Here is a 26576-nt window from a genome sequence, read left to right as displayed (position 1 = left end):
ATGACGTCAAGCAGAACCCTTCCCGCTCAGCCGTTGCTAGAATGCCCACTGCTGTCTTCCCTCTTGGGGCTAACTCGGCCTCCTCCTCCCTCTGCTCGCAGCCCTTTTACGCCCATCGCTGAGAGGACCAGCCGCCGACCACGCCACCTAACACAGGCCTGCCTCCATCTGTTTCCTTCCCAACCTTTGCAGTCGACCCCGCCGCCCATGAGCCGCCACCCTCCTGCCAGGGCTCTGCCTGCCCTCCCGCCCCCGCGTGCTGAGTGCTGCCTGTGTGCCCGGCTCTCCTCTCTCTGACTCTGCAGGCCTCCCCCATGATTCTGGGTAAATTTACAGAGTGCCTGGGGCGGATAATCAGCCATCTGATTAGGTGGAGTCTGGTCCTGGCCGACCCTGGGACGAGGGATGGGGGTCTCGGGACCGAAACAGCCCCAGCCAGAGGAGAGAATCAGGAAAACGCACTCGGTGCTGCTCAGTGGGCTGCTTTAATCAGCAGCTCAGAGCTGTGACCAACGCGGATTAGGATGACTCGGTTCTAAGGGCAGAATGTTCATAGTCGGGATGCTTGTGGTTCGCGGCAGCTGGGAAGCTCGTGGGTCCTCCCCCGGCCCAGTGGGGGACCCAAATGCGCGAGACCCATAAGCACTTTAGGGGGTCACCGTTGGGGGTCACACCACTGGGGGGTCACATCGTTGGGGGGTCACACCATTGGGGGGGTCACACCGTGGGGGGTCACACCGTTGGGGGTCACACCGTTGGGGGGTCACACCGTTGGGGGTCACACTGTTGGGGATCACACCGTAATCACTGAAGAGACGGCAGCGCGGGCCCTTGTTCTCGTCTTCAACCAGGTTTGTACTTGGCTACTTTTTAAGGTTCTGTCATATAGTATTCTATCCCAGGACATTTTAGCTCATATAATGACATTTCCAGGAAAAAACAGCAAAAAGCCTAGAAGCCTCCTCCAGTGCCAAGCTCATTTAGGAGGTTTAGCTTCTGCCTAACGCAGTGATGCAATGCAACAACAGTGAATTCCTTCCTAACATGTAGGAGTGAGGGATTGCTGGTGGAAACCGAGCGTTCCCAGCAAGCCGAGTGTTTCAGGGACAGACCACCCAAATGCCGTATTATATAAAGATGTCAGTTACGTCATTACATGAGAAAACAACACATCTCACTTTTGTGTTTTAACAACAATTACCCTCTCTGGGAAGATGGGCTGGATTAGCTGCTCTGCGAAGTGCCTCCCAGGGACCCCAATTATGTCAGGCACGTTGACACGGGGACCTTGATAGCGTGCGCTTCACCGAAGGAAGATATGATGTTTGTTCCCCCCCCCCGCCCCCGCACACACACACACACACACACCCCAGCCCTGCCTGAAGTGACTTCGCGGAGACCACCAATAGGATGCGTTTAAAAACTCCACATTTAAATGGAGACCACAGAGCAGTGGCTTTGTGGAAAAAATTTTTAGAATTATCTACTTAAAAGATTATTAGATCGATACCATTCTTTAAAAGCAACCGGAAAAATTTTTACATGAGAGCATTCCATTGAATTTAATTCAAATGGTATTTATAAACACCTGTGTACATTAGGGGGTACAATAAATGGTTTTTAAAAAGATTACACTGCTTATGTATACAACAACAACATTTGCCTTAAGTATTTGTTGCCTCGCTATTCATATTTTTCAGAATTTTGGCGCACATATGTGCAAAGTATCCCCCAAAACGTCTACACAATTTACAGCTGATAACTCAGTGAGTTTTCATTCCTCTTCAGGTTTGACGGATTTGAAATAATGGGTGGAGCCAGACTAAACTCAGAACAAAGAAAATTTGCTGCTAGCCTTTTTTATGAGGATACATAAAAGATAAAGTTTACATACAAAACCGGCAACAATTAAAGAATTGAGGGCAAACGGATACTGAACAAAATGATTCTTGATGTTTGTGGTTCCACTGTTTTGCGTTATCACAGCGCCTGGACCAGAACGGTCATCAGTGTGAAAATAGGCGTTGACAAAAAATTATTCATTTCTGTAGGTTCTTTCAAATTTTGAAAATGAGCTGTATGTTAACAAACACTGATTGTAGCATCATTCAAAGTGCACGTACATTTTTGGGGACACCCTATAGACTCAAACACCTGTTCATTCTTTTCTTTTTGAGTTTGGAGGAGGCTGGGGTAGGCTCACCGGCCAAGGAAAGGAAACGAGCCTGCCACCACTCTTATCTTGTCCGTCCCCAACAAAAACTCAGGTGTGGCTCAGTGGATAGAGCGTCGGCCTGCAGACTGAAGGATCCCAGGTTCAATTCTGGTCAAGGGCACATGCCCAGCTTGTTGTCTCGATCCTCAGTAGGGGGCATGCAGGAGGCAGCCAATCAATGATTCTCTCTCATCATTGATGTTTCTCTCTCTCTCTCCCTCTCCCTTCCTCTCTGACATCAATAAAAATATCCTAATACATAAAAACCCTGAGTTGTAACGACCAGTAACTACCAAGGCTCGACCAACTGAATGAAGTCAGTCCTGCAGTCAGCACTGGGTTGCTATGGCAACCCAGCACTGACTGTTTCCGCTGCAGGCGCGGTGCCCCAGCACTGACTGCTGAGGGGGCTGCGAATCAGGGCCAGAGAGGCCTGAAGAGAGAAGCAGGGACTGATCCATTGCCTCTGTGGCAACTTTTGATCAGCACTTGCCTCTCTTTCTCTCCCAGTCTGGCCAGCAGCCACGCCTCCATTTCTCTCCAGGCCTCCACTGGGGCTGCTGATCAGCCCCACCTTTCTGATCAGGCCCCGTTGATAGGCCCAGAGATGCTGACTGGCATAGGAACTGACCAATCAGAACCAAATGTGGGTGGTGTGGGGAGCCGATGGTTGCCTAGCAGGTGGAGCTTTTGACGCTGACTGGCATTGAAACCAACCAATCAGAACCAAATTGGCCAGCAGAGGAGGGCAGTTGGGGGCAACCAGGTCAGCAGGGGAGGGCAATTAGGGGTGATCAAGCAGGCAGGCAGAGGCAGTTAGGGGTAACCAGGCCAGCAGGGGAGAGCAGTTAGGGGCAATCAGGCAGGCAGGCAGGTGAGCAGTTAGAAGCCAGCAGTCCCAGATTGCGAGAGGGATGTCCCCATTTGGAGAGGGTGCAGGCTGGGCTGAGGGAAGCCCCGCTCCATGCACGAATTTTGTGCACCGGGTCTCTAGTACAAAATAAAATGTGTAAACAGTCATGCTCTGCATAATAAAAACAAAAATAAAATCTTGGGCTCCAACTCTAGGGTATAAGTTTTCCAAAATGCTTCTCCTGTTACCTAGCCCCATAGGGCGGTGTGGTCACCCAGGTAAAGGACGCGACACGAGCCTGCCGCAGCAGGCCCTGCAGGGACTGCAGCACCACGGGCACGCAGGGAAGCCGGTCAGCTGTGACGGGAAGACGGATGGCTGCCATCCAGAAGAGCTGACGCTGAGGGAGGGGGCGACGTGACCACTTGTGTGGAAAGATGTGCAAACATCTGAGGGCACCCGGGTAGAGAAAACCAAAAGGATGGGCTGCCCAGGTGCTCTCATCCCAGTCTCCCGTGCAGGTGAGCGGTGACAGTGCCCCCGCGAGTGAGAGGGCAGGGGCTGGAGGCGCACACATGGAGGGGTTCATTTATTCCGAGGTGACTGTGGCCTCCTAAGTGACATCGGAAGGCAGCAGAAAGTGCAGCCACAGTAAGAACGGCGACCCTGTTCTTTCCAAATCTGCAATACATGTGGAGAGACACGATCTGTGCGTGTGCATACAGGTACACACACACATAAAGCTATGTATGAGTTCACTTCACATGCACTAGCTTGTTTCACACGTCAATTCATTTAAGCCTCCCATCCAATGAGCATCTTCTTTTACCTAGAACGTCAGAGGCCCAGGGGAGTCAAATAACTCCATAGGCCTTGCAGCAGCCAACGCGGGGCCAGCAGGTGCTAGAACCAGCCCTGCCCAGGCCAGGCCAGGTGGGCAGCCCAGACACACTCACGGCCTCCACGCTGGGGCCAGCCGTGTGGCCTCCCCCGCATGCTCTCCCACAGCAGCAGCAGAGCGACACGCTTCCCATTTTAAACACCAGCCCGTCCATCCAGAAGAAGCCTCCACGCGGCCGCCATGCCTCCCGCTCTGAGGGCCAAGTGCCGCTGGGCTTTAACCTGGCCCTGCCTCTCCCCACACACGCAGGCCCGGAGCTCCCCGAGGGCACTTCCTCTGTCCTTCCCTCCTCTCGCTCCTCCCAACAGGAAAGACTCCCGCCCACTCCTCCCCAGGGAGCAGAAAGCACAGGGCTCACCGAACAGCCAACTGGGCCGCTTGGCGCGTTCCGTTCTCCCATCCTCGGAAAGGGGCCGGGCCGGCGCTAGGTTTCATGGCCGTCTTCTTGGGCGGTGTTGCTTCCTGGGCATGCGCTCTCCAGAGGGCCCAGACTGGGCAGGCCGTGCGGGTGCCACGCATCACTGTCCCGCCTGGAGCTCTCAGTCCTGTCTGTGCCTGTGACTGTGTGCGGTCTCGGGCACGGGGCACGGGGCACGGGGTGGGCGGAGGCGGCCGTGGGGAGGGAACGAGCTGCACATGGTGGCCTCCGCACAGAGCTTTTTGCTTGCACGTCGGCGACGGGACTTTCCCTTGCACGGGGCCTTGGAAGCGATACACCAGCCCTGCGTCACCCCAGGTAGGCCGCGTGTGCCGCTCCCTGCTACACCGCATTCCCCACCCTCATCTCTGTGTGTGGGCCTCAGCGGGTTCCACACACCTTTCGGGGAGAGTCCCCCCTCCTCCCTCTCCCCTCTGTATCAGGGCCCTGACAGTCCCGGGGCCCGACAAGCACAGCGCAGGGCCACACCGGCGGGGAGCGTCTGGGGGAGCACGCCCGGGTTAGGCAGTCCCGCGCGGCCCTCGCCCCAGCAGCGCCGTGGCTAAGCCAGGAGACAGTCGGGTCCCAGACCGCGTAGAGGCCCCTGCCCTCCCGGTGGGAGCCGCTCACTCCAAGGAGAAGAGAAGCCCTTCGTGTGGATAAGGCAGTGACGAGTGGCAGGTACTCGGTTTGCTTTTTAAGGGGTTTCTTTCCTTTTCACTTGTTGTTCTGAGCATCAAAGCGTTTTCTGAAAGTTTCCTGTGGCAGCATCTACGATCCCAGAGCAGGAAACCACTCTCCTACGGTCAGGCCGCTCCACACGAGGCTGACTCCGCGTCAACCGTCGGCCGAGGGATGTCCCCACGCGCGTCTCTGGGGAGCGAGTGTGACCGGCAGCCTCTCACACTCCCACGGCGAGACTCTAAGGCAGGGGTGGGCAACCTTTTTGTGAGTGCGTGCCAAAACCAGCAAAATCTCTGACTCAAAATTCTTCTGCGTGCCAACCCTAATTTTTTGAGAACATGTTACACCTACTTGATATCTCTTAAGGTGTACGTATGTGAAGAGCCTTGAAGAAATAATAAAATTCATTCGAGCGACAAAAACACAGTCTATGATGAAAAATACATTTACTTTTTAATGTATACATGTTATGTAAAATTATTTATCTAAGATGCACCTACACTGAATTTATCTGAAAAATAAAAAAGTTGATATTAAGAAAAAAACTGTAAATGGAGGATTATAAGAGAGGGTGTTGCGTGCCAGCAAAGTTACTGGCGCGCCATGTTTGGCACGTGTGCCAGGGGTTGCCCACCCCTGCTCTAAGGTTAAGTTTCCCTCAGGTTCCAGGCCACACACCTGGTAGCGCTGCTGGTTCTCATGCGGGGCCCTGACGGCTCCTCATAAAACGAGGATGCATACCGAGATGCCGGTTCATGGCAGGGAACTCGCCGAGATACACGCCGCAAGGAGCCAACGTGTTCGTGGAGCCCGCCGTGCCCCGGCGGGAGGCACTGGGTGACCAGAAGTTGATTGTGTGAAAAACAGGGATTAAACTGGTGAAGTATCTCAACGAGACTGGGCTCACCACGCCCCTTTCCCGCTTCGGCAAGCACAGGGCACAGGACGCAGAAGTGTGTCCTTGGCTACCAGGAGGGGCGGGGGCCCAGACACACGGGCATGAAGCGGAGCCCATGCAGTAAGATGTCCTTGATCCCGGGTGAAGCGAGGGACCGGCCGACCTCCACACGTCACACACACCCAGCAGGCGATGACTGAGGGCCCGGGGCGGGCGCGGAGGGCAGGGGCGCGGCACTGGGTGCCAGACAGTGGGGACTGGACCAGATGCAGTGGAGATGGGGGAGTCCCACGGTGGCCGGTCTCGGCGACACGTCTTCATTGGCCCGGAAGGAGCTGCTGCTGCTTCGCCTCAGCTGCACCAGCCCCGCAGGACGCCATGTGCTGGGCGAGATGCTGTAGGCAGAGCGAGAGGGGCGCGCACTGGACTCACACTGTGACTGACCCGCACGTGCTGCCAAAAACAGAGGATTTGGAATGGATTTTGGAAGAAAAAGTGCTCATCTGTTTTGCAAAAAGGAATCAGAAGCCCAGCAGCGTAATCAGTAATTTCAAACTCGCTATTAGGTCAGGGCGCTGATGGCTAACAGATGCGTTTATCTGCAAACGTCCGCAGGGGAGCCGACCCTCAGCCTCGGGCCTCGCCAACCCGGCGCGTCCCTGACCTCCACTGCGCTCCCCCCAGGACTCGGCCACCGCTGTCCGTGCCCCTGACCAGTCAGACCCTGCTCTGTATGAAAGCCCACCCGGCCGGCGTGGCTCAGTGGTTGAGTGTTGACCTATGAACCAGGAGGCCAGGGCACAGGCCCGGGTTGTGAGCTCGATCCGCAGTGTGGGGCGTGCAGGAGGCAGCCGATCCATGACCCTCTCATCGTGCATGGGCCTCAGCGGTCATTTCTCCGGGTTCCATGTAAATGGAGCAAATGGACTGGCCTAAGTCCTCAGGGGAGAGCACGTGGCCTGAAGGGGTAACTTGGCAGATCTGTGGAAGTGACAACCCAGAGGAGGGAGGCGTGCGATGTGCACACCGAAGCCATGCTTAAGGGAGCCGGCAAGAGGGGACGGAGGGATAACGGCGCACAGTAGGGGTGACACATGACCTCCGCTTCACATGCAGCGAGAACCCCGGGCGAGACGGGAACTCCGCGCACCCGCACGCCTCAGCCCGAGCTCCCACGGCTGCGTTCACCAGCGGTGCCTTTCGCCACGGCGTGGGCTTTCATAGGAAAGACTCGTAAAGAGACACGCCGTGGAGATCCTCGCGGCACTTGGGAAATTCCCTTTAAAAGCAAACTGCTTCCCCACACGATGCCTGAGCGATGGAGACGATGGAGACGGCGCTGCCAGAGGCCTCGCCTCCGGGGTGGTGTTCTGTCTAAAGAGACCCGGACGTCAGTCAGGACACAAGTCCTGCCTTTGGCCTGGAACTGAGCTTGGAAAGTTCTTTCTCGCATCCCCTCCCCTTTAAATCCAGAGGCGTGGACACACGGACAGGCTGACGGGGTGGGGGGCGAAGGGGGCCGGATGAAAGAACTGGAAGAGAGTAGCCGAAGAACATATACGGTGTCCCCCCAAAATGTCTACGCACTTCGAATGATTATAAAGTCGGTGTTTGTTAACATACAGCTCATTTTCAAAATTTGAAAGAATCTACAGAAATGAGTAATTTTTTTGTCAACGCCTGTTTTCACACTGATGACCAAGGGTTCTGCTGATAACACAAAGCAATGGAACCACAAACACCAAGAACCGTTGTGCTCAGTAACCATTCGCCCTCAGTTCATTAACTGCTGCCGGTTTTGTCCGTCAACTTTATCTTTTATGTATCCTCATAATAAAGGCTGGCAGCAAGTTTTCTTTGTTCTGAGTTTAGTCTGGCTCCACCTATTATTTCAAACCTGTCAAACCTGAAGAGGAATGAAAATTGAGTGAGTTATCAGCTGTTAAGGGGACCTTTTACAAAACGCCTTCCCTCTCCCTCACCACAACCCAGCCGATGTTTCCCACTCAATTCGGTTTTCTTTCTTTTTTTAACACAAAAATCACTAAAGTCTTTACATGACTCCCCAATTGTGGTGCAACCAACAGCTTGAATAACAGAGATTGAGAACATACTGTTCCGATTTTAATTACTATCTGATGCCGAACACATTCAAAAAGGATGGTTCAGACAAAATGAATGACATTCACTGATTTCACAAATGAAATCATTTTGCCGAATCGCCCTCCAGCGAGCCTCCCTCACTGTCCATGAGGTGGGGCGGGTCCTTTCTCGCAGGCGCCCCCTTGCGGATTCTGTCCCAGGGAAGAGCATCATCGTCCCTTTGGGGTTAAGTGAAGTAAGTCCCCCTCCGGTGACGGTCACATGTCTCACGAGGGCTCTTGATGCTTGATGTCATTTTTCTCTGAGCGTGTTAAGGCCGATTTCTTACAAATCGCTTTTTCAGGAAGAGAAGCTGCACTTCCGGCCTGTGAATCCGGGTCACGATTCTCCATGGACACACCGGCCTGCCGTGGGCTCCTGTCCAGCCCCGTGCCTGTCGGGGACCCCCTGCCGTTGCCAGACCCAGTCGCCAGGGCGTGTCCGCACGGGGCCAGCTCCCTTCCTGCCCGAGACGTGGGACGAGGACTTCCGGCCTGCACGCGCCCACCTTAGTCAGAGTCTTTCGACAGATGCTCTGGGCGCTGCGGCTCAGAATGCTGTCACCCCTGAGATGACAACCTGAGCCTGTTACCTGCTGATCCCCACGCTGCTGTCCGCCCCTCAGACAGCAGAAGCCGCAGCGCCGGCCGAGGTCCCGCCATCGGCTCTGCAAGAAGCTGTCACTTTCCCCCGTGCAGGTGAGAAAGCACCGGCCCCACGTGAAGACCCCAGCTCTGGCACGGCCCTCGCTCTGAAGGAAGCCACCTTCGGGCCGGCGTCCCCTTCGCTGGGCGACTGACGTTTCAGGTGGGAAGGCCCCGAGCCTTCTGGCTACTGCGGGGTCCCCGCTGCCAGCCATCGGGCTATGGACCTTCCGCACAAACGCTCTGCCCTCCGCCCGAGGCGGAGCCCCACCTGCACTCACACTCGCGCCCGCACTCGCACTCGCACTCACACTGCAGCTGCTCTAGGGAGCGGAGCCTGCGGTCAGCACGGGCCCAGGGCCGGGCCTGTTGGCAGCAGCGCAGCCTCCGTCCCCTGTGGGAGGCCGGCAGGAGGGAGGCCAGGCTCCACGTCTCTCTCATCTCAGCAACTTCCCACCCGCTTCAGCCTCAGGGCCGCGGGCTCCTCCTCCTGCCCAAGCCCACCCTCCACACTGGGGAGAGAAGGGGGGGGGGGGGCTTCAGATTCCTTACAGAGAAAAACAAAACAAAACAAGGAAAACGGGAGGGGAGATCAGGGTGAACGAGCAAGGCCACACATCTGGGAGCGCGGTGGCCACACGTCTGGGAGAGGGTGGCGTTCGAGACCCTGGGGAAGGAACACTAAGGCCCGCCCCGCCTCCTCCCTGACGGGTGGGCGGCCCAGGGTGACACCAGCCCGTAGAAAAGGTGGCTGCGGAGCAATCCATTCATAATAAACCATCATCGCCTTCCACCGACCGGTCACTTACAGCGATCCGTTACTTTGCGTGTCAAAGGTTCCACAGGATAACAGATTTTTCAACAAATGGGCTACACATTTAAGACTTCAACAATACTGCCTCAAAAATCCTCAACTCAGGGCACATGCCCGTGGGCACGCTCATGGTGGCATATGCTGATTTTCCACTTGACACAGTCCTGCACCGGACGTGCCTACAGGGTCAGCCCACAGGACGCGGTGGAGCGCGGCCTCCAGGCGACCGCGCCTGCCTCGCCCTGGAGGGGGCGCGGCTGATCACATCTACTCGCCGCACGTGGCTCCGAACAACCGCTGGCGAGTGACTCGCGACAACCTGCTAAGGAAGCCCAAGACGGTCCGACGCCAGGGACGCCCAGAGAAGACCCGGGCTCGGGAGGCACCGTCGCAAATGCTGTCTTCTTGGTCATGGCGACTCCACAGTCAGTCAAACAACAAAACCAACTTTGACGAAGTCTGTGACCGAGATGGGAAAGTCCCAGAGAAGGTGAAAAGGGCCAAGTCACGGCACACGCCCCGGAGGCTGGAGCAACGGCCCCTCGGGCGGGGCTCAGGGGGCACCGCGCCTTGTACAGAGCCCCCGCCCGAGGGGAGGCTGGGAAAAGAGTCAGAGGTGCCGCTGCGGCCGGAGAGCCGCGTGGACAAGGCCCCCGTCCTTCCCGGGCGGCCCCCGCCCCTCCCCTCTGTAACCGGCCCTGGCGGCTCCTTCCCAGAGCCCAGCGGGGGGCCGGAGGACCCCCGAGCAGGGGAGGGAGCTGGGCGGGCTCGGGTGTGGCCGAGCAGTCGCGGGAGGAGGTCAACAGCGGGCCACGTCCTCAGAGTAATTCCAGACAACAGGGGCACGTGTGTGTGAGTGGGCAGAACGCACACGCGCTGAAATGCCCCAGCTTTACTAGCTCGCTGCCCACCGAGACGCACGCTTCTCGTGGACACCGTCGCTTTTGGAAGTGTCGGGGCTCAAGCCCGAGGTGCCGCGAAGCATACCCGTCATGTGAGCAACAACATGCTGAGGGGAAATACGTGTCCACACACACACACACAGCTCAACGCACGCCCTCCGCCCGGGAGTCCCCCTCTGCGGTTGGGGCTGATGGTAAGTTGTCGGCAGCACCAGGTCCCTAGGCCCTGGCCGTGGTGTTTCCCGTCGCCGGCAGCGGGATGCGTGTGACTTTAAACCCGGGGCCGCAGACAGGGACGGTGGGCAGAGCCGTGAACCATAGGTAACTGCTTGGCGGGAACACAAAGAGGGCTGTTCTCCGGCCAGACGGAGGCCATTACTTTTTTCTAAAGAAGAAAAGGCACAAGTTAAGAGAAAGGCCCTCAAAGACCTCTGCCCGCGTGTGCGTCTCCGTGAAGAGCCCCGCTGGGCCGGCTGAATGCGCCCCGCGCTGGGAAAGGGAGCCAAATGGGATTTCAAACACCCAAAACCTCCACCCAAACATCTCGGCCTCCGCCACGCTGCGGCATTCAGGCACTGGTGTTTTTGTCTGGGTTTGAAGAGATGCTAAACAAAGGGAGGCAGGCTCTCCGTGTATTTACATTCCAAAACCAAGCTGCCTGCCACCCCCAGCCTGTCACCCCTCACGGCTAAACAAACCGTAAAGTCCAGCCGGGGCTGGGAGAGAAGCAGCAAACGGCAAGAAAGTCTCTGTTATTTCTTCAACAAAACAGACCCGACCCCCAGAGGGGCTCTGTGCTGGTTCCTGAGCTGTGTTTCCGAGGGCCTGCCCGCCTCTCAGCGAACGCACGTCGGCTGCAGGCGGAGGGAACACAGCCCTCTGCTCACTCGGGACCATGGCATCCTTTCAGCTCCTGATCCATGAAATGCTTCTGGCATCGTCACTACAAATTTAATTTAAAAAAGTGTATTGGTTTGGCTGGTGAAGCTGACGACTTGATGAGTGTAGGTGTAGCGCACCCTCTGACCCTTCACAGGAGAAGCATGCGTCAGCCTGCGTCTCCCAGGGGTTTGGCATGTGACGAGTCTCACTGGTGCCCTCGGTCCGTGTCGGGGTGAGTGAGCTGCGTGTGAGTGCGGGTTGGAGAGGCTCGCATCTGCTCAGCGACGAGGCTGCCGCGGGAACCTCGGGCTCCCCGTTTCTAAGGGCTTCGCATGGTCACTCGGGGGAGTCTGATCTCACAAATGACCCGAGAAGCTTGGCCGCAACGAGAAGCCGCGCTCAGAGTCCGCAGGCTGCCTCACCTCCACAGCTGCCATTTCGGGGGAGGATTCCCGGCCCTCAATTTCCTGTTGGACTGAGTCTATCGGGGCCGTGAAAACCACTGACCTGCCTCCATCTCGGGCTGTGCTTCCAAACCCACACATTTTCTACTGAGGCTCTCTGTGCAGACACAGGCCACACGGGTGGCACACGGAACCTCACAGGCGAGAAAGGGGCAGAGCAGTGACAGCCCGCCGCTCCTGCCCACACGGCCCTACGCAGACTCACACACTTGCTTCTGTCATAACTTTAAACAGAAACCAGCATTTCTAACTGGGTGGTACGAATTGAAGACTCAAGTAAGAATGTAAGCACCCTCTACCTCCTTTTAAAAACAGACAGACTCAGAATGTCCCTGTTTCTCACAAAATCCTAGGCCAGTAGGAAGCTCACCCTGCAATTATTTTCTTCTCGCGCCGGAAGAGCGAACGAGCAGCTCCCACATGGGCTGTGGGCCTCTGTTAAAAACCTTGTCTGACAAAAGCTAAGTCTATACTGAGCTTTAGATCGAAAGGAAACAGAGCTGAAAAGGTACCTTGTTCACATCATAAGAGAGGATGCAAGCGCGCCATGTGCAACCACACGGACGGACCTCGAGCACGTGACGCCGAGGGAAATAAGCCCGACAGAAAAGCTAAGACCCGTGTGATCTCACTCAGATTGGGATGTAAAACCAAAACTCATGCACACAAACAGCGGGGTGGTGGCTGCCAGAGGAAAAAAGGTGGGGGCCCCGGGGGGGGGGGGGCTAAGCTGAGGGGACTGAACAGAAGGGTTAAGGACAAGCCAGGGCCTCACTAAATAAGAGCTGACATGTTGAGGATTCCACACAAAAGCACGTGTCCCACCAAGAACCAGGAAAACCCCACCTGGAGAGAAAAGACAGCTGAGAGTCCCTCCCCCCAGGGCGGCTCGGATGCCAGGATCACCGGACAGGGGTTCAATCAGCCCCATCGCAGTGCGTCCAGATCAACAACGGAGATGCCGGAACCAACCCAGGGAGCAGGCTCCCCGCAGAATGGAGAGAATGGGAGAAGGACCCAGGAGCTGTGAAGACAGAGCACTGCACTTTCCGTCTGATAGCCAGAAAGCGGCGGCTAAAACCACGAGAGCCATGGGGACCCCTAGAACTAAAGGCGGAACCTCCACATGTGACAAAAGACACACCCACCCACCCGTTCAAGGAGCCAAGGGAACCCCGACGAGCTCACACCCCCGCAGGAACCCTGCCTCCACGCAAGGTGACTGAGCTCCTGAGACACAGACGAGGGACCTGACGCAGCGAGAAGGGCCTCCCCGCGGGCGAAGGCAAGTCCTCGCCGGACGGCAGGAGCCAGAGGGCAGCGCTCAGCGTCTTCAGTGAAGGAAGGAGAGCTCTGCGGCCCGCAAAGCCGTCCTTCAGGGAAGGGGAGAGCAACACGGGAAACGAGGAGGGTCCGCAGACTGAGCCGTAGGAACCACCCAATCCGAACAACAGGAAGAAATCAGCCTGAAAAAGAGGGGGGAATAGTGAAGACAACTGTATTCCCAGGGGAAGGGGAGAGGGATACAGGGAAACAATGTCTACACTTCATTTCAATGAGTAACGTGTCGCTCAGCCGCGTGGCTTAGTGGCTGAGCCTCACCTATGAGCCAGGGGTCACGGTCGGGACACATGCCCGCATTTCGGGCGCCATCCCTAGTGGAGGGTGTGCGGGAGGCAGCGGATCCATGATTCTCTCTCATCATGCGTGTTTCTCTCTCTCTCCCCTCTCCCTTCCTCTCTGAAATCAACAAAAATATATTTTAAAAAAATAAGTAAATAACTTAGTAAAATGTTGACAGCAGTGACAGGGATAGGTTCCAGATGGGAAGAGTAACATTTAGAGCAACCATCAACAAGCCGTGCAGACAGACACATGCAAAAGCCATGCAGACACACGCAAAAGCCATGCAGACACACGCAAAAGCCACGCAGACACGCAAAAGCCATGCAGACACACACAAAAGCCTTGCAGGTAAGTCAATGGAGCTGAGCAATGCTCAGGGAATGCGCAGCAGGCAGGAAAGCAGGACAGCGAAGTGTACCCAGAGGATGTAGTAGAAAGCAGAGCATGAGGCAGCTGGCGTAGCCCCAACATGCCGATGGGGCCAGAGCAGGTAGCGGGGGCAGGGGGCCTCGAGAGACGCAGCTCTGGGCCTGGACAGCGGCGTGGTTACAGTTACCTGGTGAGCGAAATGGCATGGACAAGGCATAAGGCCCAAGTGAGTTCCCTGGTTCTGACATTTATAATCGTTTTATAAAATGCAGCCTCTGGGGGAACTAGGTTCAGGGGACACAGGGTCTCGTGTCTCTGCCACTTCCTGCGAGTACAGTTATTCTGAAATAAAAATGAGTGGCAGATCTGCAATAAACCAGCGGCAAGTAGGGAATGCCAATGCATAAATCATGTGTGCTGCAAGGCTGGACTGACCCGGAGTTTAACACTTCGAACCCTGTAAGACATAGGAAAATAAGTTTTGAAAATTGGTATCTGATGTAATTTTACTTGTCACTTTAGGGTCGGTATGGTATTAATTCATGTGATTATTACGTTTCCAGGAATATAATAACGTGTGTAATGGGGATTCCTGGCAAAGTCTATGAGTGACTTCGCAAATATTCAAGAGAAATGTCTTTATGCTCATTGAAACATGTAACCCTCTTTTCCCACAACTGAACGATACACTGTTACCCACACGGAACCAGAACAGCTAAGCACAACACTCGGTCATCCGGAGTAAGAGGCTGTGGGTCAGGGAGGAGGCGCACACACATGCACATGAGCGCGAGTACAGATTCTCGAGAGAGAGTTATCAACCACACATGGGACCAGAGCTCCGAAAGGGCCTCTGAGGCGGAAAGGCCCCTAGGAGCGTGTTCACCAACTACACTGACAGAGGAAACGCCATAGAAGGTTCAACAGGAAGTGACGCAAAGATGGGAAAAGGGAGGTCACATGTGTGTACTCACAGCCTGTGTGCTTATGTTAATATACATATTCTTCTTAAATAAATGCTCTACTTTTTTTTAACTTAAAACCAATACAGATAAAAAGAAAGCAGGCCTGACTCCCAGGCGGATCTGATGTCCACAGGAGCCGGGAGGCCTCCGAGCGGAGCTGGCCGTGGGGGGAGCACCCCTCTTTGTGAGGCAGGTGGAAGGCGAGGGCGGCGGCGCAGTCGGTGCCCCTTCACCTGCGCTCCCGTCTCCCCGCCGCCGCCCACACGCGGGATAGGATCACAGGCCAGAGACAAGGGGGGAGGCGAGCCGGAGTCACGCACCGAGGGCTTCCCCGTGCCAAGAACAGCAAACACGACACCTGGCTCCCAGGGACGGAGACTGTGAGGAAACAGAACTTAATTCAATTCCTTAAAATTAATTGGAACCTTGAACACAAGATGCTACGCTGATAAGGGCCCTGAGGCAGTTTCTAATGTATCACGGTCACATTTTCATGAACAAAGACTTCAGAACGGGAAGCGCCCGCTGCCTCCTCCCCCGCGGGGCTGGGGGCGAGGCCGCGTACACGCGCTCTCCCCACGCAGCGGGGCGTCCCGCACCGGCTGGGTCTCCGTGTCCTTCCATAACACAGACCCCCGCCCCGTGGGAGAAGGCGTTTCCCACGGGAACACGGACGAGGATGCACTTGAGTATTCTCAGCCACCTCGAGTTGCCCTCAAGAGTGACAGGCTTCTGGTGATAAACATCAGGATGGTGTGAATCTTCTTGGCACGGTTTCTTAGAAATATTTAGAGAACTTTGCAAACTGTAGGCCTCCTGGTATCTAACACCCGTCTTTGGCAGGGAGACTGGAAATACCCTCTTCCGAGGATGTCTCCACGTCTACCAAGAAGCAGAGGGCTCGACGGAACCCTCTCCAAAAGCAAAGAAAGAAACAAGTTTTCAGAACCAGGGCGACAGCCATTTCTCATAATTTCATGGTATATCGTTGCCTTCCATTTTTCAGTAGTTACTGAGTTATATGACATTTTTAGATTGCTCCAACTTTGGCTGGCACATCGTAAGTGCTCAATAAATAACTGCCGAGACAGCCGGTCAGCATGGCTCCGTGGTTGAGCATCGACCTATGAACCGGGAGGTCATGGTTCGATTCTGGGTCGGGGCACATGCATGGGTTGTGGGCTCGATCCCCAGCAGAGAGTGTGCAAGAGGCAGCCAATCCATGTTTCCCTACATCATTGATGATTCTCTTTCTCCCTCTCCCTTCCTCTCTGAGATCAATAAAAACATATAAGAAAGAAACAAATGAAGACGAGGCACCCAGTGTTTACAGACGGCGGGTGGTGTTGGGAATCAATGCGACCCAATACTTCGCACAGAAGAACAGCGAGGAAGCTGTGGTTCTGGGAGGGGCGTGGCTTATGAGCCGGATCTCGTCCTGTCTGCAGTCGCAGGCGCTGTGAAGGGCGAGTCCTTCCTTGTTCTCCGCCCTCCTTAGTGAAGGTCAAGTGCAGCCCCGAGGCCCGGCCCAGCCAGGTCAGGAGCCGCAGGTCGTCCGCCAGAGGGGACTCGGTGACGCAAGGAGAGGCTACGTGCCCACCACACGCAGGCTCGAGCCAGGCCCCGGCTCCTTCCTGGGGCCTGTCACCCCGGCAGCGTCCTCACTGCTTCCTTGGATGCAAGGGAGTAAGAGGAGGGCCTGGTTCCTGGGTTGTCAGGATGGAATGAGACCATGCTTATCCAGAGCCTAGAAGATAGCTCACTGATACCAACAGTCACCCCACCATCACCACCACAGCTGCTGCCACGGCCACCATCACCATCACCACCACAGCTGCTGCCACGGCCACCATCACCAACACCACCGCGGCCACGGCCATGGCCATCACCAATACCACTGTAGACACCACCTCCGCCACGGCCACCATCACCATCACCACTGCAGCCACCACCTCCACCGCCACCACGGCCATCACATGCCAGGGAAACGCTAGGCCACAGTCTGCGCCAGCTCCCTCAGAGCCGACCAACTCCCAGGAGCCCCATCTCCAGGATGGCAAGGTGGGTGTTGAGCTCATAGTGCTGTGTCATAAACACCCACGGGGTTCTGACATCACACACTCAGTGAGGGGACAGGAGGGGTGGGCGGGCACACCCAGGGGACTTTCCAGGGAAAGTCCAGGAGGGACTGGGAAGCACCTCGCAGCCAGGAGAGCAGGCGGGCAGGCGTCAGGCATGAGGGCTTCCACGTGTGTGTGGTTTGCCTTATTTTTAATTACGAGAGGCCCAGCGCACTGATTTGTGCCCTGGTCGGGTCTCTTGGCCTGGCCTGCGCCCTCTCGCAATCCGGGACCCCTCAGGGGATGTCGGAAAGCCCGGTTCAGCCTGATCCCCCAGGCCAGGCCAAGGGGCCCCACCAGTGCACAAACCTGTGCACTGGGCCTCTAGTGTGCATATAAGATCTTTGGTTAATCTCTTCCCCCTCTCCCCTCTCCCGCTTCCCTCTGAGATTCATCCGTCTGTTCCATGTTTCCCTACCTGTGATTTTCGCTCCTGCATTGAGCGTCTGCCCCCTGGTGGTCAGTGTGCATCATAGCTACCAGCTGGTTGGCCGGTTGCTTAGGCTGTTATATACATATATGTTCTTATTGACTTCAGAGAGGAAGAGAGAAACATCAATGATGAGAGAGAATCATGGACCGGCTGCCTCCTGAATGCCCCCCACTGGGGATGGAGCCCACAACCCGGGCATGTCGAACCTGTGACCTCCTGGTACATGGGATGGTGCTCAACCACTGAGCCACGCTGGCTGGGAACACGGTGTTTTTAGTGAAGGGCATAACATTTTGCAAAGTGAAATAAAAAGAGAAGGTTATGGACCAACCCAGAGACAAACATATCACCACGTGCTATGACTGTAATTTCTTAGGCAGAAAGATCACCTCCTCCCTGGGTGTGCAGTAAAGAGCCCCAAACAAGCAAAAGCCATTCTAACGTCTGAACCACATGAAGTAGTTGGAAGCGCCTCCCATAGGGTAACGGGAGAGCTGGGAAGTGACAGCATGAAAGCGAGTGCGATGGCTGGGACGTGAGAAGCTTCATCAGAGGCCGACGGGGGAGCCGCCCGCCGACAGCACCGATGCCAACGGTGGGCAAGAGACACGCGGAGCCCACAGGGCGGGAGCTCTGGGGACCCCTGTGAACCCTGACGGAGGCCCAGCGTGGGTCCCGAGAGCCTGGGACTGGGGTCCGGGCACGACCCAGCTGATGCTCACGGAGGCTCACACCTTATCACGGCAGCACTCACAGCAAGAAAAAGGCTTTGTGCTCACAAGAATCTTGAATAATCGTGGCCACTCGCCAAAGCAGCTCCTTCAGCCGATCGGGCTCACCAGCCGCTCCTCGCACCGCGGGGCGATAACCCCGGCGGAGGCTCCGGGGCGGGCGGCTCGGATGTCACCCGCCGCTCACTCAGCAGATGAAGAGGCGACATTCTGTCCGGGTGAAGGGGGTCTGGGAGAGGTCGTGAAGGAGCGTCAGGGTTTATCGCGTGGCGGGCGAGAGGACTGTCCCCCAGGCGTCTGCCAGGCCCCGAGTGACGCTCCGGGCACGCACAGGGACTGAGCTGCGGTGGGATGATTCACCCAGACAAACGGTCACTGGGTGGGCGTTCATTCGGCGCTGCAGCCTCAGGAGCCCATCTGCACACCCCTCCCTCCAGGAACCAACTCCATGGTCACCACACTGCCACGAGAGCGACGGAACGGGTGCCCTTGTCACCTCTCTTGTCTAAGCAGCGTCCTTCCCGATGGGCTTGGCAAACGCAGACCCCAGGCCATTTCCCCGCGACACAGGCATCTCCCCACCCCAACCTGCAGCACAGACACGTCAGGTCGCAGCATCGGGCCGTCATACTGGCAGGGAGAGAGAAGCCTGGAAATCTGTGAAACACCCCCTTTCTAAGAAAAACAGACGCGTCACCATCCCAGCCTGCGGCACGTGTGGCTCTGTACACGGAGCTGCGTCCCGGGTGAGCGGGCTCCGTGCCCTCCCAGGGGAGGCCCCTCCCAGGTCCCACTGAATGAGGCCCCTGCCCTCTCCCTCGAGAGTCTGCGGACGGAGGGTGTGGGGTTTCATCCTCAGAGCCAGAGAAACGCACAGGATGCCTTCTGGCTTCTGCATTGTTCTCAGGACCTGAGAAACACGTGCTGATAACTTACTTCCTTGGGCACATCTATACTGAGGGCATACTAAGCGCCAGGGACAGTGACAATTAAGGCAAATAAGACAGAGGATGAAAGACGAAATGACTTCAATTTGGGAATAACGAATGTTTCACAAAAACTAAACTTAAGGACGTTCGTTCCTGGTACTTGAATCACACACAGTGAGCTGTCAAACTCCGGACTCAGAGTCAACAGGAGGAACTGCAGGGCACTCCGGCATGCTGGGCGGCCAGCAGCTCCACTTGCACGTGGCTTCTAGCTGCACGTGAGTTCCTTGGTCGACTGGCCAGACTGAACTGCAGATTCCGGTTAGCGTTTCAGTCCGAGGCCTTCTGTGGACTCGGAGCAGTGCCTGCCCCCGTGCACACACGCATGCGTTTTCCATGCGTGTTGAAGTTGGACTCTACAGCTTCCTCAGGCAACAAACTGCCAACAGAGCTCAGAACACCATCGCTTAACCATTAAAATAATGACCTTAAAACAGTATTAGGAGTTGCTGAATATCTTACTAAGGAAATACCTTAGAAACAACGGTTCAGACCATTGTAAGACGTTATTCTAACTTTACTGAGTAACAGTAGCTTTGAGGCGTTTTAGGTTGTCCTGCCATTGCTATCCCAGAATGTTTCAGAAAAAGGGGAGGGGGAGGCAAGGTCTGTGTTTCGTGAACGGTAAGGATGTCCTGTTGTTTTCACTGGGGCCGGGGGTGCACCCATGCACAGCGGGTTAGCCTGACCCCAGGCCGAGTGGGACAGGCCGCCTGCTGAAGTCCGTGACTAGATCACAGAACTTGTAGCCACGTGAGGACCACACACCGTGCTCTCCACGCCCCGACTGCACGCATCTTCAACTGGCCAAGAGAGATCAAATACAAACTCCTACATCACTTTCTTCCACTCCCACGAATCAGACAGGGTGAGCAAAAGTGGGTTTACAGTTGTTCGTGTGGATAATGACACAATCATTAATAAATGACAATGTAATAAACCCGTGTTTCGTGAAATCATCGTTGGGAGCCTACTTTCGCCACGCCCTGTATATTCAAACCACTATTTGTGACACGGTGGGAGTCTACCAAGCTGCTTAATGAATATAAACGCTCCTGAAAATGTCACGACTCCGCAGGCAGGCCTAACAGATTGCTGAAGCAAAACCTATTGTGGCGGGTCTGCAAAGACACAACTTTATAATCATCAACTTATAAAGAGATACATTTTTTGAATGTTTTAATCTGGAAACTAACAAATCAAAACATGCATCCATTAAAAGAAAACAACTTCTAGCCCGAAAACATAGGTCCGACATGTATACCCGATGGAAGAGGACAAAAGCTAAAAAATTGTCTGTTAATTTTAAGAAACCTAGTTGAGGCTCCGAGACGGACCGCATGACACGAGCGAGAGGCCTGACGGCTTTATAAGATCAGCTCACGGCTCTGCTCCTCACGGTGGTAATAAGGCACCACGCGCGGTCCCAGACGGGCAGTTATGATATCAAACTGTCTGGGGGAAAGCTGTGCAGACACGGTAATCAAATCCCCAACCAGGACTAATGGCTGACGAGTGAGCCAAGAGGTGATTCATTTCATTTTAAAATTAATTACAAAAGTCCTTGATTATTTTAGAATGAATTACCTTTCCTCCTAGCAGGTTTCCTTAGGCAATCGCAACATTAATTACATGTAACTATGACATATTTGGTCATCAAAGTGAGCAGGCGGTAAACACGGCTGTCTGGGAGCACAGGTTCCCGACTTCCTCCACACCAGGAGGCAGAGGACCTCGCTTTCCCTCCCGGGAGGAGCACGGCGGAGCACGTGGGCGAGTTCAGGGCCCCTGAGAAACCGCTGAGGGCAAGAGGGTGGTAACGCCCACTTCAACACATTTCAGAGGCAAAGGTCTATAGTCCCCATCTTCTTGCTTGTTTTTAGCAACGTCATATTCAAAATGTGTTTTCTGCCTATATAATTTAAATATTTAAAAAAGGGCCCTGGCCATTTGCTCAGTGGTTAGAGTGTCGGCCACGCACTGAAGGGTCAAAGGTTCAATTCCCAGTCAAGGGCACATATCTAGGTTGATCCACAGGCCCAGTCGGGGTCGTGTGGGAGGTAACCAATCGATGTGTCTCTCTCACATCAATGCTTCTCTCCCTCTCTCTCTCCCTCCCTCCCTCCATCCCTCCTCCCTCCTTTCTACTCTTGCTAAAAAAACAAACAAAAAACAATGGAAAAAATATCCTTAGGTGAGGATTAACAAAAAAATTTGTTTTAATTAAGAAAGGTAATGCAAGTCCATTAAATACTGAGGCTAAAACTGCTTTAAAAAAACCTGCAGTCTCCCCCACTTATTTATAAGAAAATAATATAGACAATACTGACCCTGCATAAGAGAGAGTCTGGAAATCAAAGCACAACATCAGATTTTCCCAGATCAGCAGGCCTTGTGAGAATGACATGTTTTAAAGGGACTACACATTTGCAACGTTTTCAAAATTACAAATGAAGTTCAGCCAGTAAGTCCCTTTATAGTCTTCTATCTGGCACAAGTGATGATGTCAGAACGCTTTTTATTTTTTAAAAAACCCTTAGAAGACAAACTCCGTCCAGTTCCCACAGCCCGAGTCCCCGGGGCTGTTCATCGCTGGGAGGGCTCGGGGCCGCCCGAGACAGGCTGTGCGTCCGGGTCGCAGCTGTGGAAGCTGCGGGCAGCCGCGTGGGGGCTGTGATGAGCGAGGCAGGTGGGGAGAGGGCGGGGTGAGCTCTCTTTTCAGGCTAATAAAAACCTAATTATTTAAGAATCAGAATGTCTGACTAATTTTTAAAGTAGTCCAAAAACCGTAATGGCGTTGTGCCGTTACACATTTCAGTTCCAAAGTTAAATAAATTTAGTGTTTGATTTCACAGAGCAAATCACACATGAAAAATGATTTTAGTGGGGTTTGAAAAATAAGTGATCGTAGAGGATCCCAATAGATTTAAAGACACGAAGTTCAAGGTGCCGATTCTCTTTTTAAAAGGAAATTTATACAAAGGATTCATCATCTATAGCCAAGAATATATTTGCTTGCTTTCCATTTTAAAATAAAAACTGGAATTAAAACCATAGGGAATGTAAATGTCTTACAAGCAACTTTTTTGGGGGGAGGGGGCAGAAAATGCTCTACTTTTAGGGTAGTCATTTTCTTGTTTGTTTTTTAAAATGTATTTTTATTGATTTCAGACAGGAAGGGCCAGGGAGAGAGACAGAAACATCAATGATGAGAATCATTGATCGGCTGCCTCCTGCAGACCCCCTACTGGGGACTGTGCCCTGACCGGGAATCGAACCGTGACCTCCTGGTTCATAGGTTGATGCTCAGCCACTGAGCCACGTCAGCCAGGCTAGGGTAGTCATTTTCTAATATCTTAAGTGACATTGCACCTACTTAGCAATAAAAATAAAATGTGAACACAATATTTAAAGTTTTTATCCTTAAAATTAAATACTACTTTTTCAACTACAAAAAAGCACTCTCTCCAAGCGCTAAATGCAGTTCTCAATTTCCGGAAGGAAAGTAATAAAATTAACGTTAAAGTGCACGTGTGTGAGGTTTCAGAAAACATTTTATCCTTATCCTTACTGTTTACTTTTCTATTTAGAATACACTGAACTTAGAAATATCTCCCCCAATTTTTTTTTAAAAAAGCATATTTTTTATGAAGAATGATGACCAATAAGGGAAATTTAGTAAATAAGCATGAAATGTAGAGAAGCAATAATGCACTTTTCACACATGCAGGTGAAGCTGGTCCCTGTCTGGATATGAAACACCACTGCCTGCTGAACAGAAAGACGAACAGCTGGACATAACCCAGGAGGAGTCTGTGCCCCGACCGCCACTCGCTTAGGTGTTGCCTGGCAAGTAAGAAGGCGGCACTCCAGACGGTACATAGATTTCCGCACACCTGACGGGAACCCTGGCCCCCCGTGACCCTCAGGGAAAGCACGGGATTCACTAACAAGAAGCCCAAGTGCATTCGGAAACGGACGGCAGTCACTCATCTGCGATCCAAGGGAACGCGGGTCCGCTAACAAAGGAAAGCAGGCCTACCACCTCTTCCCGCTGCTTTCGCAGCAGGCACACGTTTTATCAGAGGATGTCCAAACACTGAAGTATTACAGGCCTCTCATGGGGAGATTAAATCATCCACCCCACACCTCAAACTATCACGTCTCTTAGAAATAACTTCTTAATAGTCTATTTTAATTGTTTCATCAATGTCTACCATGCAGATCAATCATACTTTAGTAGCTGGCTGAATACATGCTGTCTATGAAATTAACTTCATGTCCAGCCGTGCATGGAGGCTTCTACGAGGGCGTCGGAGTCTCCGCGGGAGCGTAATGAAACTGCTACCATTTCTGCAAAGTTTGTGCTTGTTTACGTCTGGCTGAGACACCGGAGAATTCTATTTTGCCAACACTGTGCTGCACTAATGGCTAATGCAGCCGGAGCCGCGCAGCCTAATCCGATTCCCGCCGAGCAGACGCAGCTCCTCCACCGTCGTCTAGACACATCCGGGGGAGATGGATTGTGAAGCGTGTCTTTGCCAACATGAGGCTTGGCAAAGGGTTTCCAAATGGACAACTCAAATGCCCCGAGCGGGACTGACGTTTACTTGACGATGACAATGCGCTGTGAGAACACACGTAGAATTCCCACCAACGTCCTCCAAGTCCACTGGGGGGCCATCAACCCCCCCCCCCCCGGGGCCAATACCAGCATCGGGTCATTGGACGAAAGCACAATACGTGCCAGCGATCGCATCACTGGACAGGGGATCAGGCGAACATGGAGATGTACACGGAGACGACACACATGCCTTCCATTCCCCTGTCTCACTCTGAGAACTCACGTGCGAGATCAGGGACAAAGCGGGACTTGTGATTGTCACCACGGGTGCCGAGGCAGGTGTTGTCATCGCCATAAAGTCACACCCCATTTCTAACTTAGCGCTTCCTCTGGGAAAAATCAAGGCTTCCTATTGATGCAAAGTTGACAGTGCGGGTCGAAGGCTTTTATAACCTAAGATGTTAGATACTCCAAATTCTTCATCAAAGACTTGCAGTTTCAAATATGTCTAGATGCAATAAACGCCTTTGAGCCAACCCTGAAGTTTCTAACTGCCAGAGGGTAGACCTACCGTTAGGTCTCTGTGATGCGGGCAGGGGGAGATGCCCTTGTGTGCCCTTCCACCCACCCATCTCTCCGCCTATCCGCCCGCCTCTCACCCCAGCTCCACTCCCTCCCAGGCACCAACCACCTAGCCAAGCACACCCAACCCCTACTGGGTCCTGGTGTCTGACGGGGACAGTAAGACAGGCCTTGTTTCTAGGACCACGCTGTTGAGCAGGAACAAAGACCTGAACAATCAGCAGGTGAAAACCAGACTGAGACAAAGAAAAGAGAGAACATGGAACCCTGGAGAGAAGGCCTCAGAGAGGGAGCCTGCACCGTCCTGAGGGCAGCATACTCATGCCTGCCATGCCCGCCACTCGCTCCACCGGTGTGTGCGCCTCCTAGTGGATACGGGAGGAAATGGCGTGTGCAACAAAGGACAGGATCCCTGTCGGAGAACTGGGAACTTCTCTAAGAGGTAAGTCACTTAGCAGATCCAGCTAGGAATGGGCGGGCATGTGTTTTGGAAAATATTTCCTTTTCTAACTTTTGCATTTCACTGGAGAGAAATCATCATCGAGTAGAAAGCCAGTTAAATCCTAGGACTCTGGTGGCACGGTCACCTGCTCATCCCAGTTCCACCAAGAAACAGCATTTGTGGTCAACCCTTCCCACCGGCGTCATCCTCTCTCTACTTCTTCTCCTGCGAGTCACAGAAGGGTTTTGTCGAAATGCTTACTTGTTTTTCGCTACTTCACATCTTTACCTGTCATCACACACTAACCCTCCCTTCGGAGAAAGGTCTCGTTTAGGTGAGTCTGGCGCTGGCGGCACATTTTCCTCACTCATGGCATGGCCCCAATGCCAGTCACTGAAGAGTGGCTGAAGGCACACGGTGCCACCCTCTGTCGCTTTCGTAATGGAAGGAAGTCCACGCCTGAGCAGGGGAACACACCTGAGTTCCAGTGACATGAGAGACCAAGGACCAGGCCCATCGACAATGGGACCTGAGGATCCAGCGACAGGTTTCCAAGCGCCGACCGTCTCACCCGGGCACCGCCTTTCCCTTTGTCTCATGATGGAAAGGGTGCAGCTAAAAGCCCGGCTTGCCCTCCTCTGTCCCCGACGGAAGAGAAACTGTGTGTTAATAAGACGCATCTCAGCAGGTGGCTGCGTCTGCGCGGTGCTGTCAGTCCCAAGCCAAGCGTCGCTCCTCACCCCCGTGTCAGGGTCACGGCGAAGGTCAGCCACTGCCTCAGTCCGCCTGTGCCGCTCTGGGTGCACGGACACCACAGTGCAGGGGCAGGGCCGTCGGAAGCCCCAGGAGAGCGCCCGGCAGCGGGGAGAGCGCTCAGTGGTGGGAGCCGCATCAGGTTCGCCTCCCGCACGCAGAGGCCAACGTGAGGGTCACGTGTATTTGCTTCGTGACCGACGGTCCCAGCCCGTCTCCCCGGGCCCTCATCTCATCCGATTACCGCCACCTCACGTGCAGCGCAGCGAGGACTCGGCTACCCCTTGGCTGACGTCAGCGGGGAGACCGTCGGGAAAGCAGCTTTGTCTCAAAGGCTTGGAAGCCGAGGGGAGAACTGAGACCCGGGCAAGGCCGCAACACACACACCAATGGGCTTGGCCGCTCAGGACAGCCATCCTCGCTCCCGGCACGCTGTGCGCTCCCTGGCAACCCAAACTGAATGCCCGGCCCGGCTGGCGTGGCTGAGGTTGAGTGACGACCTATGACCCAGGAGGTCAGGGTTTGATTCCAGGTCAGGACACAGGCCCGGGTTGTGGGCTCGATCCCCAGTGTGGGGCGTGCGGGAGGCTGCCCATCCATGATTCACTCCCATCACTGGTGTTCCTCTCTCTCTCCCTCTTCCTTCCTCTCTGAAGCCAATAAAAATATATTTAAAAAATAAAAAAATGAACTGAACGTCTACTTACAGAGCACGCAGGTGAAATGTTTCATGCTAAACCCCAGCAGGGTGGATCATGGGATGCAAGATCCCGGGAACCCAGTTTTGCTTTTCTCCAGCAGCTGTTCGGGATGCTTTCCACACAGGTACCTCCCTGTCAATGGTCCCCTTGTCCTTCCTCAGCACACCTGCACCACGACGAGTGACCTTGAGTTTCAAGCACAACATCGCCTGGAAATTCAATTTCACGTCACATTATCCATAACGAGCATGAGCAGGAGGCAGGTGCGCCCCTCTGCGGGGCGAGCCCGAGGCCACGGGGTCCAAGTTCACACAGCCCCCGTGAGCCAGTGTGGCCGGGCCGTTCCAATATTACTGCAATCACACGCTTCGTTAAGGAGCAGGACTTCCGATGGGAGAGGCGGCAGCCCGCTCACCGGATGGTGCTCAGCGCCGCTCCCGTCTCCCAGCTGTTCCGCAGACACAGCTCCCCAGATACCACAGAG

The 26576-nt window shown here is 54.4% G+C and overlaps 1 protein-coding gene across 4 annotated transcripts in view; it reads right to left on the bottom strand.

The window, feature by feature from the left end:
* ARL15 (ADP ribosylation factor like GTPase 15) overlaps nucleotides 1–26576 on the bottom strand; it is a 219406-nt gene that overhangs the window by 56739 nt on the left and 136091 nt on the right. The window contains exon 6 of one of the 4 annotated variants that reach the window (XM_036309005.1): nucleotides 5501–6422. The exons of the other annotated variants lie outside the window; for them this stretch is intronic. Coding sequence (XP_036164898.1) covers nucleotides 6321–6422 — 102 coding nt within the window. The 3' untranslated portion in view covers nucleotides 5501–6320. Of the gene's footprint in view, nucleotides 1–5500; nucleotides 6423–26576 lie in introns of those variants that run through there. 4 annotated transcript variants of the gene reach the window in all.

This window comes from Myotis myotis, unplaced genomic scaffold, assembly GCF_014108235.1.
Source record: "Myotis myotis isolate mMyoMyo1 unplaced genomic scaffold, mMyoMyo1.p scaffold_m19_p_5, whole genome shotgun sequence".
NCBI classification, from domain to species: domain Eukaryota; kingdom Metazoa; phylum Chordata; class Mammalia; order Chiroptera; family Vespertilionidae; genus Myotis; species Myotis myotis.
Note: the sequence above shows the minus strand (reverse complement) of the source record. Positions and strands in the feature narration are given on the sequence as shown.